General features: G+C 41.3%; 1 protein-coding gene across 1 annotated transcript; it reads right to left on the reverse strand.

Annotated features, from left to right (window-relative positions):
- Window positions 1-927: 927 nt before the first annotated feature.
- RCN2 (reticulocalbin 2) lies at window positions 928-13,158 on the reverse strand. The gene is made up of 6 exons (XM_010717408.2): window positions 13,102-13,158; window positions 11,571-11,807; window positions 7,897-7,998; window positions 6,748-6,844; window positions 4,761-4,903; window positions 928-1,742 (listed from the first exon to the last, which is right to left on the reverse strand). The coding sequence occupies exons 1-6, from the start codon at window positions 13,156-13,158 to the stop codon at window positions 1,590-1,592; spliced, it is 789 nt and encodes a 262-aa protein (XP_010715710.1). The 3' UTR covers window positions 928-1,589.
- Window positions 13,159-13,370: the final 212 nt, after the last annotated feature.

The raw sequence follows: 13,370 nt of genomic DNA on the forward strand, positions 1-13,370 counted from the left end.
ACAAATGACTCTGAGCTGTGACCAAGATCCAACCATAGAGGCACCTTTTATCTCCTCCCTTTGGGAGCTGAGTTTTCAAGCTGGTTACCGAGTGTGAAGTTGAGTTGGTTAAGACTTGTCTCAAAATTCCAGTCTATTCTGCTAGGCTCTGTTCAGAGCACTCAGCTAATTCCAGTGACTTCCTAAGGGATGAAGAGTGAGCATACGTGCTTTCCTAAACTGAGTCTGTCATGCTATAAAACTTCTGGGTTATTTCAAGTAATCACATAATGGAACGATACTCACTTTTATGAATGACAAGGGTGGAGATTTCAGCTGAAGTTGACTTTTTGAAATTATTACTACAACTGTTGTGCAATGTCTCGGTGGTTTAGATTTCCCTCTATCCCAAATTTAAAGGAAAAAAAAAAAACCCAAATCACCACCATGCTACTTTTGTAAACATGTTCAGAAAATGCTAACTACAAACTTAGGTATTTTTTTGGCATCTAGATCTGATAATATCCCTTTAGCATAAAAAACCTGTGAATGCTACCTTCACATGGTGTAGTGGAGATGCCCTCAGTATTCGAAACAGCGTCCAGGCATCATTCCCAAATCAATTAGGAGGAGCCGATCATTCCCTAATCAAATTTAGGAGGAAGTTTTTCACCCAGAGGGTGGTGAGGCACTGGAACAGGTTGCCCAAGGAGGTTATGGATGCCCCATCCCTGGAGGCATTCAAGGCCAGGCTGGATGTGGCTCTGGGCAGCCTGGGCTGCTGGTTGGTGACCTGCACATAGCAGGGGATTGGAACCGGATGAACACTGTGGTCCTTTGCAACCCAGGCCATTCTAGGATTCAATACACTACTGCACATTGCTCACGTTTCAAGGAGCTGTTGCAGGTGACCCACAGTATGTAATAAATGCACAGAACACAGAAAGGTGCAATTTTTTTTTGGTTTTAATCCAACAAATGAAGAAGTTCTTGACAATGTAAAATACCATCGTATTGCCAGTGTTGTAGAACCGTACGTAAAAACAATTATTGTCTGTAGATGTAAAAATAGCAGGTTTTTCTTTTTGTAACACAGTAAAACACATAATAGGAACCACTTAACATTAAGTAGAAACCTCTTAAACAATTGAGGCATTTAACCTAAGTGTTTCTCCAAACATATTAAATAAAACACAGTTAATACTCACTCTAAACTTCTTCCCTTTATCTTCTCTGCTCTCCTCCCTAATTAAACTGATTAGAAAAAATAGTCTCATTTTCTGTTTTGAATTCCTTCACAACCATTTAGATTATCCATTTATTTCAAGTGTAGTCACACAGCCCTGCACAATGCAGTACTATACCTTAACTAATTTCTTTCCCATTGCTATGTAATTTTGGAATAAGTATTTAAGATTAATTTTGAAGGCGGGAAGAGGCCTAAGGAAGTCTGCAGGAAGGCAATTTAACTTTGAATGCCAAGTATTTACACAAATGTTATTCTATTGTACTTACAGCGCAAGACTTCCAACAAAGCTGAAAAGTGAGTGCATTTAACAAAGGCTCCCAATGAAAGGAAGGGAAGAAAAACAGGTTACAAAATAAATAATCTAAAGTTCTTCGTGGTAGAAACGCTCATCGTGAAGCTGCCTGCCGTAATCGGTGGCTTCGCTGTTAAGAAACAAATCCTGGTTCTTAAGGATTTCTGCCTCAGAAAGCTTTTTATCATCATTCAGGTCCATTTCTTCAATCAGGTGAAGAGCCTAAAAATAAACGGAACACCGTGCACTGAGTTTACAGATATGAGCATTTGTAAATACATTTTTGGAATGGCTTTGTCAAAGCCTTGCACTACCTACCCATTTCTTACAAGCTGGACACAATCTAGCATTCAGAAAAGAACCCGTCTTTCCTCAGATTGTCTCCATTTGCTCTTTTTATTCAGAGGCAAAGTCTGAAATCTGTAACCTCACTGTCAATTCACGGAGCCCAGGAGCTCAGTTAGAGAACAGCTGTCACACTGCTCCTGGGCATTCAACCACAGGTAGGCAGCTGCAGGAGGAAGTGCTGGGTGTGCAGGACCCCAGCTAGGATCTGCTGAGCATCCTCATTCACAGGTGTGTGCCAGTTCTCTCTCAGTCACATTTTTGCCCCATGTCTGACAAGATACACCCCTTTTTCAGCTCTCAGTTTCAGCTCTAGGCAGTGTTGCTTTCAACTCATTCTGTCTGCTGTGCTTGCTGTTTTTTATGTCCTAATCCTAAGGAGACTCGCTTCTCCATCATCTGTACATAAAATAAAAAAAGAGTAGAGATTTTTTTCATCTAGATCTCCTGTACCTATGACTTGCAAGAACAGCTCTGTAACTGTAATCTGTGGTTAATATTTAGCTGGAAAGTCTTTGATGTCTACTATGAAAGAGGTCTAATACCTTCAACAATGGATGAGATACGCCATCCGTGTGTAGAAACATCAACTTTGGATAGCAATAAGCTTTCCCTCATTTCCTGAAAGCAAGAGCTTGCTTTTTGGGAGAAAAAAAATCCAACAAATCTTTAAATCACAGTAAGGTCAAATGAAACTGCACGTTAAAACAGTTTTCAATTTTTTGCTTGCTTCTGTATTATAGAAGGAGGGAAATTCAGCAGTAAAACAAGAAATGCAGAGTATTTTAGTTATATCATATTCACAAGAATTTCATAGCTCAAAGCTAACAAGCTAGTACAGCAGATCTAAGGCACCTGTTAGTTCTGAGTAGTGGAGGAATTCCTAGTCTGAAATGGGTTTGGGTTTTATTTGCTAAATATCTACAAATACAGTCATTTAGAGAATCCTTCCATTTCTACTTTTTCTGATTAGTTTGGCTCCATATAGCATCACAGAATCACCGAGGTTGGAAAAGACCTCCCAGATCACCCAGTCCAACCGTCCACCTCTCAACCACGTCCCTCAGTACAACATTTGAACATTTCTTGAACACAGCTAGGATCCTTCCAGCTGTGGTTGCTCCATCCCTGGAGGTGCTCAAGGGCCTGGATGGGCCCTGGCAGCCTGAGGTGGGGGGCAGGCAGCCTGCAGCAGAAGGGGCTGGGGAGCCATGAAGGTCCCTTCCCACCTAACCATTCTGCAATTTGATGAAATTGAGTATATAGATTGTTTTTTTCCCTGTTATTTAGCTATCCGATTTCTCAAGCCAGTTTGAAATGCCAAAACCAAACGGTAATATTCATAACCAGCAGTTTATGGCTTAAGACAACGCTACCTTCTGTTTAGGATAGGTGACTTTGTTAGCCCTTACATTAACTGAAGAAAAAAACCCAGCACGTTAGAGAAACAATCAAACAAGGCAGGGGAGACCTTACTGCTCTCTGTCACTACCTGAAGGGAGGCTGTAGTGAGCTGGGGGTCGGCCTCTTCTCTCGTGTAACTGGTGATAGAACTAGAGGGAATGGCTTCAAGCTGCGCTGGGGGAGATTTAGGCTGGACATTAGGAAGTACTATGTCTCTGAAAGAGTGGTCAAGCACTAGAATGGGCTGCCCAGGGAGGTGGTGGAGTCACTGACCCTAGTGGTGTTCAAGGAACGATTGGATTTTTTGTGTTGAGGGATGTGGTTTAGTGAGAACTATTGGTGATGGGCGGGTGGTTGGACTGGATGATCTTGAAGGTCTTTTCCAACCTTGGTGATTCTGTGAGATACTCATACATCACAGCTTTCCTTGCAGTCCCCCTCAAGAGTCAGATGCCGAAACAAGTCAGCACAAAAGCTTACAGATCCACATTGACAAAAATAGTGCTCATGCAATTTCATAGCATAGCTTCCTGCAAAGTGAGGTACGTGAGCAGCCAGCGCTGCGTGCTAAGTTGGTTCTCTGTAAACAGCAGAACTGAAATAGAAAGAGGTGGGACATCAGTAAATGAGCATGTCCCAACCCAGAAGATGAGCCATGCTGTTCAATACAAAGCACCTTCGGAGGTATAGGAGGACCTGGCTGTTGTTTCTGCCATTTAGAACACCAAAATCTTTCTGTGCAAAGGAAAGGTCCAGCACAAATTAAGATAAAAAGTTTGTAGCAGAAGTTTGTTACTTACTACTGCAGTCAGTAACTATAAAGTCTATTCACTAAAAAAGGCTGTCTGGGAACACTCAGTGCTTCTACTGCCTGCTACAAGCAAAACAGATGATTAAAATGAGAATCCACTTAAACCTATTATGGTATTCTACTGCTGATTAAACCCTTTTAATTAAATTATGAAAGTCTGCATTACAGCCTCTTGAAACATACAATACTTCTATTTTCTTATATAAATACGAGCTTTTATACAAATTTTGTACTAATTATGGCAATTTAACAAGTTAGAAGAATGATAAATTTTTGTTTTCAAAATTATGCTGCATATAACAGCTTCTTTTATTTGTGTACTTCATTAGTTTTCCCTCTGATAACTTCAAAACGACTGTTTTAAATGCTGAGTTCTTAAGTCAAACCAGGTAAACTATTTAAACACATAGAATTTGTAAATTTGTTAATTTACAAACATTATACAATCGATAGGAACTTTACATTTGCCTTATCCAGTTCAGGGACCAACACTCTTTGCCAAGCTGGAAAAACAGGTTAAAAGAATCTATGCAAAGATCTACTAAGCATTCTTTCTCAACTACTAAGATACTGTGAATTTGAATTTATCCATCACTTTGATGTACCTTGTGATACCTTCAGAATACTAGTGCACTAAATAAATTCCAAGCAGTAATTATTAAACCAGTCAAAATGCATACCTCCTCTTGTGCAATACCCTGGTTATTGGGTACTATCCAGGATAGCAGCTCTTGAGGGTTGAGTTTCCCATCGTTATCCTTGTCATAGTCATTCACAAATCGATCCTTCTCAACAAGTATCCATTCTGGATCTTCCTTGGCAGCTAGTGAGAAATGTTTGTTAAGTTTAAACCCACTATTTTCCTCAAAATCAATGTGTTCACCTCTTCTACTAAGCAAATCAAGTGAATTTAGTCTCATGAAACATAACATAAAAGTGATTTCACTAAACAAAGACAAGCCTTACAGATCAGTCCCAGTATATTTAATAAACGCATCTGCCTACACATAAGCTCTCCCCAACTTGTACAGATTCATAATTTAAAGCTAAAGTAACATTAAAACAGTAAAACTACAGCTGAACCAGCCTATATCAGGGACATGAAAGTCATACCTTACATCAGCTGAGCTGTCTGGCATCTCCACAGTCACCCAAATTGAGAGCAGAGAAAGCATACTACATGGAGAACCTCCTGCTAAATTGATAGTCTCCTACTTACTGGGAAATCCAACAAGTCAATAGGAAAAAGTGAAAGTGGATGACAGAGAAACATTATTTACATTATTTACTTTGACTGGGTTAAGATTACTCTCTTATTATTGTAGAGCAATCACATTGCAAATGTTAACAGTAACACAGGACAGCACTATGGGCAGCACAGCTGTCCTCAGACATTGGTCATCTCAGCACACAACAGATGGAGGAAAGTAGGGAAAAGCTTTAAATCAACAAGAGTCCCAAAAACAGGTAGAGAACTGGCGTTGTGCAGTGTATATGACTACAAAACTTGTAAGGCTATACCAAGTTTTTAATAACATTCTGTTGCCCTGCTTTTACATCCAGAGAGGTTCATCTGTGACAGCCAGCAAAGAGGCAAAGGTCTTAATTAGTGCAGGCTCAACAGACCTGGGACAATGCTGCAGGCTTTCAAAATAGTTCACTTTCAGGTTTTTTTTTTTTTTAAATACTTGGAATGTATTCAAAACAGTTTGAATTACTGCTTTTCTTTATTTGTATTTATTTATTTGTATTCCTGTTTCATATTTACCCCATGAGCTTACACCGCATCCTGAAACCTAGCCAATTGTTTTAAACTTGTCTCAAACTCTTCCAAGAAATTAAGAAGCCGTTCATCAAACTGACCATTCATCACTGATGAACACTGTGCACAGGTACTCCTAAACACCAGGAAAATCAAGAGGTGGTCACCTGGAGGAAAGCTGAACAAGTTTCTACATTATAGCTGGGTCTGAAGCCTTGATTTAAAAATAATAATGGCAATGTGATTGTATCTTCTCTGTTACTGCAAAGACCCAAGCACTGATTTCACTCCTTTCTAACAACTTTAGAGCGACAGGCTTGGAAAAGTTTTTTTCAAGTCAGAGCACGAAAAAGATTAAAAAAACGACCAACCAATCCAAACAAGCAAAAATAACACGGGAAAACCACCACTTCAGAATTAGGACTCTTTATGCATCTTTCCCCATCTAGCTGCTCATCTTTTTGAAACCAGAGGAGATTTTTGACATATCTTGTCACAAGTCAAAGACAGAATATAAATATTTGCCTGTTAACAGCACACCTAGAGAAAAGCAGTGATAAACTCCAGACCAGAAACAGCTAACCTTGCATTCATGCCAGCTGGCTTCCCAGATGCATTCAGTTAGCAGAACTGCAGTTTATTTTAGCTACCTACCTAGTGATAAGGATTTTATGCTTAAGTCTTTGGGAAAAGAAGTAACCTACGAGGAAACAGCGGGCTGCAAGCAAACTTCTGCCAAATACTCACAAAACAGACTATGCACAGTGCAGGAAATTGAGCTACTCTGACAGACAGGGTAATGTTACTCAGAGCCTGTAGGTGGAGGTACTACCGGCTCGAAACAAAGATGCATACAATTCATCCCATTCCAAAAGCTTTTGTTCAACCCCACCCCTTTTCCTTACTTGGGTCTCTTCTGTAATCACCAAGGAATTCTTCCAGGCTCACAAATCCATCACCATCTTTATCGTGTTCTTCTAAAGCCTCCTCAGTGACAAAGTCCTTTTGCGCACGTACAAACAAAAAGCAAAACACCAATTGATCAGTCTTGCAATCAAGAAAAAAAGCAATCAATCATTTTAGAGCTATAATGAAGCCTTTAAACTAAAGAGACAGTCGTTTTGAATCTGCTTCTCTGTTCTATACAGACCAGTGCAAGTAATTGGTTCTGTGCAACGAAACAGGTCATTCTTAGTTTAGGATGTTAAACGTGCAGGGTGTACACTGAGTTGGAATCCTTCAACGTAATTCAAAACAATTCCAGTAGCTAAAATCATTAATTTGCACAAATCTGTATTATCTCATTTCTCTTTTCTTTTTTCCTTCAATGTATTTGCTTTTTTTTGCAGTACTGAAATATTTGAAGATGTTGGAAAAACGTTTATTCTCTTGGTGCTTTGCTTCCCAGTGAGGTCAGCATGCCTGTTCTTGTTTGTTCACAATCAAGGGTTACGCCAACAGAAACTGAAGCTGTGTTTGCACGGAGCTCCTCCTGGCCTGAAGCTGTGCGGCATGGGACAGGCAGAGCTGAAGGAGCAGCAAAGCATCAACGTGCTTCTATCTGGGCTCAGCTGTGGGTACGGGCTGGAATGACACCAGCAGTCACAGCAGTGATGAAACGTGCGATCAGCATCAAAGTGCACTGCTTCCCTTGAAGCAAGGTGTGAATGTCTGGCACCTGTGCTTTTCCTGTGCCAAAAAAGGCTTATTTTAAGCTCCTCTAACTTTACTTTTTAACTCTGAACTGGGCCTGAAACTTCTTCAAGCTGAAATCTTACTCATCTATTTCTAACCTAGCAGTTTTAGAGATAGCCACGTCAGACTAACTCCTAAAGTTTGGGACAGTTGTGCAGCACCAGGTCTTGAAATAGATTTTCAAGAGAAATGCTGAACTGGTGCTGCTGAACTCCAGCACTGAATCCACCTGATTTTTCACTTGGTCTGGCACAGCAATATGCACAGCTGCTCAAAAGCAGCTTCCTGTAGTAGTGGGGCATCAAAAAGGCATTGCCTCTAAACACACAGGGCAATAAAGATTTCCTTCTACATCTTACCATCATATACTCCACTTCTTCGGGATGTTCAAAAGCGATAAATTCATCCACATTTAGATCAGGATCATCATCCCTATTAGCTTTTTCAAAACGCTTTTTCTCCTTTAAATGAAGCTTAGAAAAGAGATTTAGTTAGAGTGCCTAATGGAAAGGAAAAACATTATAGTAGCTGTCTGTAAACTCATTAGAATATTAATTGTTTCACGTTACCTACTTGTATTACAACGATGTTATATTTCACCAAAAAGAGCGTATCCAAAGCAGTGAGAACTGCACTTTTAATTGAGGGGGTTCTGTTCTAAGAATTTATTAAAATATTTTTCTTTCCAGTTTGAGACATTTGAAACACACTCAGCCAAGGCTCCCAAATCATTAAAGAGAGAGAATGAGAAGACCTTGCCTTTATATGTTCCCTCTTCTTCAAGTCACCACTTCCCAAACTAACCTAGTGGAGTACAACGACTGTTACAGCAACCATCACAAATTCTAGCACTTGCATTTAAGGACATTTAACTTTCTGAATTTATACCTCATTTACATCAAGGCAGTTCGTGGTTCTTCAAACAGCATACATATAAACCGAATTTTCTGAAGCCATTTTAAGTGCTAAAGGATGAGACAGACTGTACAAGACTGTTGTCCATGTCATCAACTTATTTCAAAGCAAAGATACTTCTCAAAACCACAGTAAGTAACTGTAAATATTAGCACGCCCTCTCAAAAGAAACACTACCCACACTACCCACCATAAACAGGCAAATTACTATTTCTGAATGCCCCACACCTCCTTTTTCTGTACTCTAAATGTGCAAAGACTTCCTTCTTTTTGCTTGTTTCGCTCCGTACACTCTCTTCAGACAAAATAAAGACCCAAATCAGTGATAATAAACCCCTACTCAAAATGTGTGTGTTGCGAGCTGTGAAAATCTTGGAATCTCATGGGTAAGTGTACTGTGCTCCCAGTGTCACTTTGATCTGGATTAGGCAGTGACCACCAAGCTGCAGATCACAAGTACTTTCAAAGTAACCATTTGAAGTCATACTTTCTAGTTTCCATCCTATTTACTGACTTTTTTTTTCCTCACAGTTAGGCTAATCTGATTCATAAAGAGCAGATTTAACAAATTGTAAGAGCATACCTTGTCTGCATAACAATTAATTGAATTTTTAAAGAAAAGCTGAGATTAGCTGAGAGTTAAATAGAATTACAGAACTGTAGGGGTCGGAAGGGACCTCTGGAGATTGTCCAGTCCAACCCCCTGCTAAAGCAGGTTCCCTAGGGTGGGTTACACAGGAAAGCATCCAGGTGGGTTTTAAATATTTTCAGAGAAGGGGAGTTGACCACCTCTGGGCAGCCTGTGCCAGTGCTCTGTCACTCTCAAAGTAAAGAATATCTTTCTTACAATTGTATGGAACCCCTGTGTTCCAATTCGTGCCCGTTGCCCCTTCTCCTGTTGCTGGGCACCACCAAAAAGAGTCTGGCCCCATCTGCTTGACTCCAGCCCATTACATATTGATAAGCACTGATAAAAGGCCCCCTAGCCATTTCTTTATTGGGCTGAACTCCTCAGCCTTTCCTCCCTAGGGAGATGTTCCAAGCCCCCAGCCATCCTTGTGGCTCTCCATTGGACACCCTCCAGCAGTTTTCTGCTTGCTTTGAAGTGGGAAGCCCGGAACTGGACATGGTGCTCCAGATGTGGCCTCACTTGGGCAGAACAGAGGGGAGGATCACCTCCCTCCACCTGCTGGCCGTTCTCTTTTTAATGCACCCTAGGATATCATTGGCCTTCTCGGTCACAAGGGCACACTGCTGGCTCACGGGCAACCTGCTGGCCTCCAGAACACCCACGTTCTCTAAGTAGAAAAGTGGGTTAATATTCTTCGTAGCTGAGAGTCGTGATGACTGTGGCTATTTGAAACAGGCATCCAAAATATAGTTGGGCAATTATCGAAGGCCATTACCATAGCTAAGACAGTGAAAATCAAAATCCACCAGACACCTGACCAATGATCAAAGAAATCATGTGATGAAGAGAAGGGCCAAATATAAACAAGGGCATACTGACAAAAATCAGAGACAAAGTGACTTGCAAACATGAATTTCAAAGGAATATAATTTGTTCCACTCCATCACTGACAGTGGCAGTAGGAAGGCACCATTTCAACGTGAGAACTTTATGTCTCCCCAGATGACCATTTAATAGGCTTGCTTTAGTAAATGTATCTTGACTAACTGCTTTTCCTAAAGGTTTAAAGCCTTTGCAGGGCACGGAGTTAAGTCAAGAGGTTCTTGTTTTGAGCCAGGCTCTGGGCTAAGAAAGAGCATGGGGCTTCCTGGTATGGTAAATTGGGCCAGAGTTTCCCTGGGAGGTGATGTTAAGTTTGCACTTTAAAAGCTGCAAAATCAAGTTGAACTACTGATGGAAAAAGGCTGTTTCCAGGGCTTTTTTGAGAAGTGACAAACAAGTCTGCCACCTTCTGGTGAATTCATACGTTTACTTGATGTCAGTTCTAAATCAGGAATTGTCCAATTTTCCACTGTAACTGCAGCAGAATCTCTAATTTTCAAAAGTACAGCCAAAGACAGCTGATACACGATACAGGTGCAATGCTGATGATTTTGCTTTTGCCACTATCAGTAGAAGTCAGCAAGCAGGAAAACCTTGCCAGCAATCACCACAAAATACAGCATAAGTAACCAGGACTTCTATCTCAGCATACTATGATGGCAACATTTCAAACATAGGGTCAATATTTTGGTGGGAAGTTGCATTCAAAATCTTTGGTTTTTTTACAGTTATGTGATTAAGTGACCTCCAAAGCTTTACAGTTTGCTTTCACTGTATAAAATCTGTTGCTTACTGTCTATTTCAACTTCATTTCTGTCGACAGTATATGCATGGCTACTGCTTTAATAAAAGTAGCCACCAAAAACTCAGGCCAGGCTAGCCTACAGACTCACTCATTATCTTTGGGGAAACATATACGTGTACTTACAAAAACCAAGTTTTGCTACAGAAGACTCTTGATGAATCTTCCTGCCTCTCTTGCCACTTTCCTGGTCATTCTTAAGAATTTATTTGCATATATGAGTTTAATCTGTAAGTTCTATTGTTTATTCACCAGTTTTATCTACCAGGGTTGCATTTTGATTGATCAAAAGGCCCAAATTGCTATTGCTTTCTCTCTGGCTCCCTAGCAGACAGAAAAGTTGAAAAGCACCTGCAGTATAAATGCCCCAGAGTACGAGCTTCAAAAATGAATGACCAGCGGATAAAAGAGTGCAGTGAGGGGTGAGGGAGTACAAGGCTTCCTTTGACAACACGTGCTCCTGGCCCAAGCTATAGGCAGGACACTGGTTAGGCTACAGACCTCATTTAACAGGTTGCCCTCCTGTTTTAAGCAGTTTGCTGGTGACTCTGCTCTATGTAGGCTGATACTCCACTCAGCTGGCAAAATATATTCATGAGGCATGATTTTGTTCTGTGTTCTGTTGGTAGCAGGTTTAATACTCCATTACTTTCCTTTAATTACTCCCCTATCTCAGATAAATGAAAGTGTTAAAACATGTGCCAGATGCTACAGTTCCTCTACCCATCTTGTTCCATTCACAATAAACAAATATCGTTTCCTTTTGCCAGCAGCTTTCAGAAACTGATGCTGAAACATTTTACCTGTCGAAATGATTCTTCTTCTTGATCCTCCAGGACAGTATTCTCATCAAAATCAATTACACGATCATACATTTGTAAGTTGTACTCCTTCCAAGACACCAATCCATCACCATTTTTGTCATAGTCCTGGAAGTGTTGCTTAGCTTCTTGTGTAACGTAGTGTTTAAATGACTGCTGAATCCAGGAGCTCAGCTCATCTGTGAAAAATCGTAACAATGAACAAAAAATCAGAATAACCTATCTTAAAAACCCACAAAGATAACACAGGTCCCTCTGGTCTGGAATACACTTTACAGTTCAGATGCAAGGCAAGAGGGTGGTGAAAGCAAAACAGCCTGCCTCCTCTGGGCTATGCCTTTTTTTGAGTTAACTGAGTGAGAGAACAGATCACAGCTACCCCTTTCAGCTTCCTCTGTAGGGCTGTTTCCCTATGATACCCACAGAGGACACTGACATGGTTACTTCACACTGGATTACGCTGGTGCTGCCAGAGAAAGTTTGATGCACCCATCTGACACACATCTGGGAAGTGGCAGCAAGAAATGATTGTGATTGCACAGCCAACTACATCACTAAAACTTATCCTATAAAGAAGGTTCTTTGTTTTTAACCGAGCAAGTGCCCTGAATTCAGGTTCACTGGGCCTGAACAACACAATCCTGCCCCTTTTTGTGCCTGCTGGAGTTAGGTCAGCTTGACCCAAAAATATTAACAAGGATTTTTCTTTTACTAGGAGCTGGAATCAAACTTTATATCTTGGGAATACTTTGAAGCTACTTGATTTTATAGAAAAGTGGCTAAAACAAGTTAAGCTTAGCATACAGATAGTTTCACACAAATACATTAAAGTTCTTGATTGTATGAAGATTGGGAGAAGGTATTTTCTTGGTCTTAAGCAGCTATTTTCAGGTGCCCAGAGGGAGATGGCTGCAATGTATTACTGTATCCTCCCCAGTCGGAGTGCCAATACATCTTTGTTAGGTTCGAATAGCAACAAGAGATTTTTCAATTATTTTCTGCATACTAAATGTGTGGTACCAAAGGAAACAACTTTGTAAAAGATTGTCTGAATTGATTAAACACGGGGAGGCACGGATGCCAAGTGCACAAAACCTCCGCTGCCTACAAGACCTAACGGAGAAACTGCAACGCAATTTATCACAGACGGTGGCATTACTTATAGGGTAGGTAGTTATTTCCCAGCTTTAAGCACTGAGTCCAGTGCCATTCAGACATACTGCTAGAGTCCATAGAGTCGTTGGAAGGGACCCGTAAGGATCATCAGGTCAAGCTCCTGGGCTCACACCTTCTCCGTCTGCCTGCAAATGTAGTGTTGATAAGCAGAAAGATCTCAAGGAGAGTCCTGTGCTGGGAACAGCTGGGAAAGCTCTATCCCCCTATGCTTCTGGGTGTAAAAAGGCATTCCACTGGGACTTCGGGAAGGGAGGGGAAAGCAAGTTTTCATCAGACTCAGCACCAGATGCCGTGCATTTCATCAGGGCAGCGTACTGATGGCACTGATACACTTCACAACATCAGAGCCCTTCCTGCTGTGCGTGCAGCCCCCAGGTCGCCTTTCGGACGGCATCTGCGCGATGCTGCCCTTATCTCACGCCATAGCTTCTCCCCGCAGCAAGGCGCTTTGCTGCCCCGTGTTACCGCGGTGTCACAGCGCGGCTCTGGGCTCGGATCTGTGCCAGCCGCTCTCGGTGCGGAGTCGTGCCACGCACAAAAGCCACATCCTGCCATTTGTGGCACGTTCCGGCACGACGTTTCTCTCGGATGTTCTTTTTAGCGGAC

This window comes from Meleagris gallopavo, chromosome 12 (assembly GCF_000146605.3).
Source record: "Meleagris gallopavo isolate NT-WF06-2002-E0010 breed Aviagen turkey brand Nicholas breeding stock chromosome 12, Turkey_5.1, whole genome shotgun sequence".
Taxonomy (NCBI): Eukaryota; Metazoa; Chordata; class Aves; order Galliformes; family Phasianidae; genus Meleagris; species Meleagris gallopavo.

Bases quoted from the DNA above. Each gene is read 5' to 3' on its own strand.
- RCN2 (XM_010717408.2), bottom strand. From the start codon at position 13,158: ATGCCGTCCGAAAGGCGACCTGGGGGCTGCACGCACAGCAGGAAGGGC. The intron at 6,845-7,896 runs GTAAGATGTAGA...CGTGCGCAAAAG, and splicing joins AAGAAGTGGAGTATATGATG to GACTTTGTCACTGAGGAGGC. The intron at 1,743-4,760 runs GTATGCATTTTG...GTTTATTTTTAG, and splicing joins AGGGTATTGCACAAGAGGAG to GCTCTTCACCTGATTGAAGA.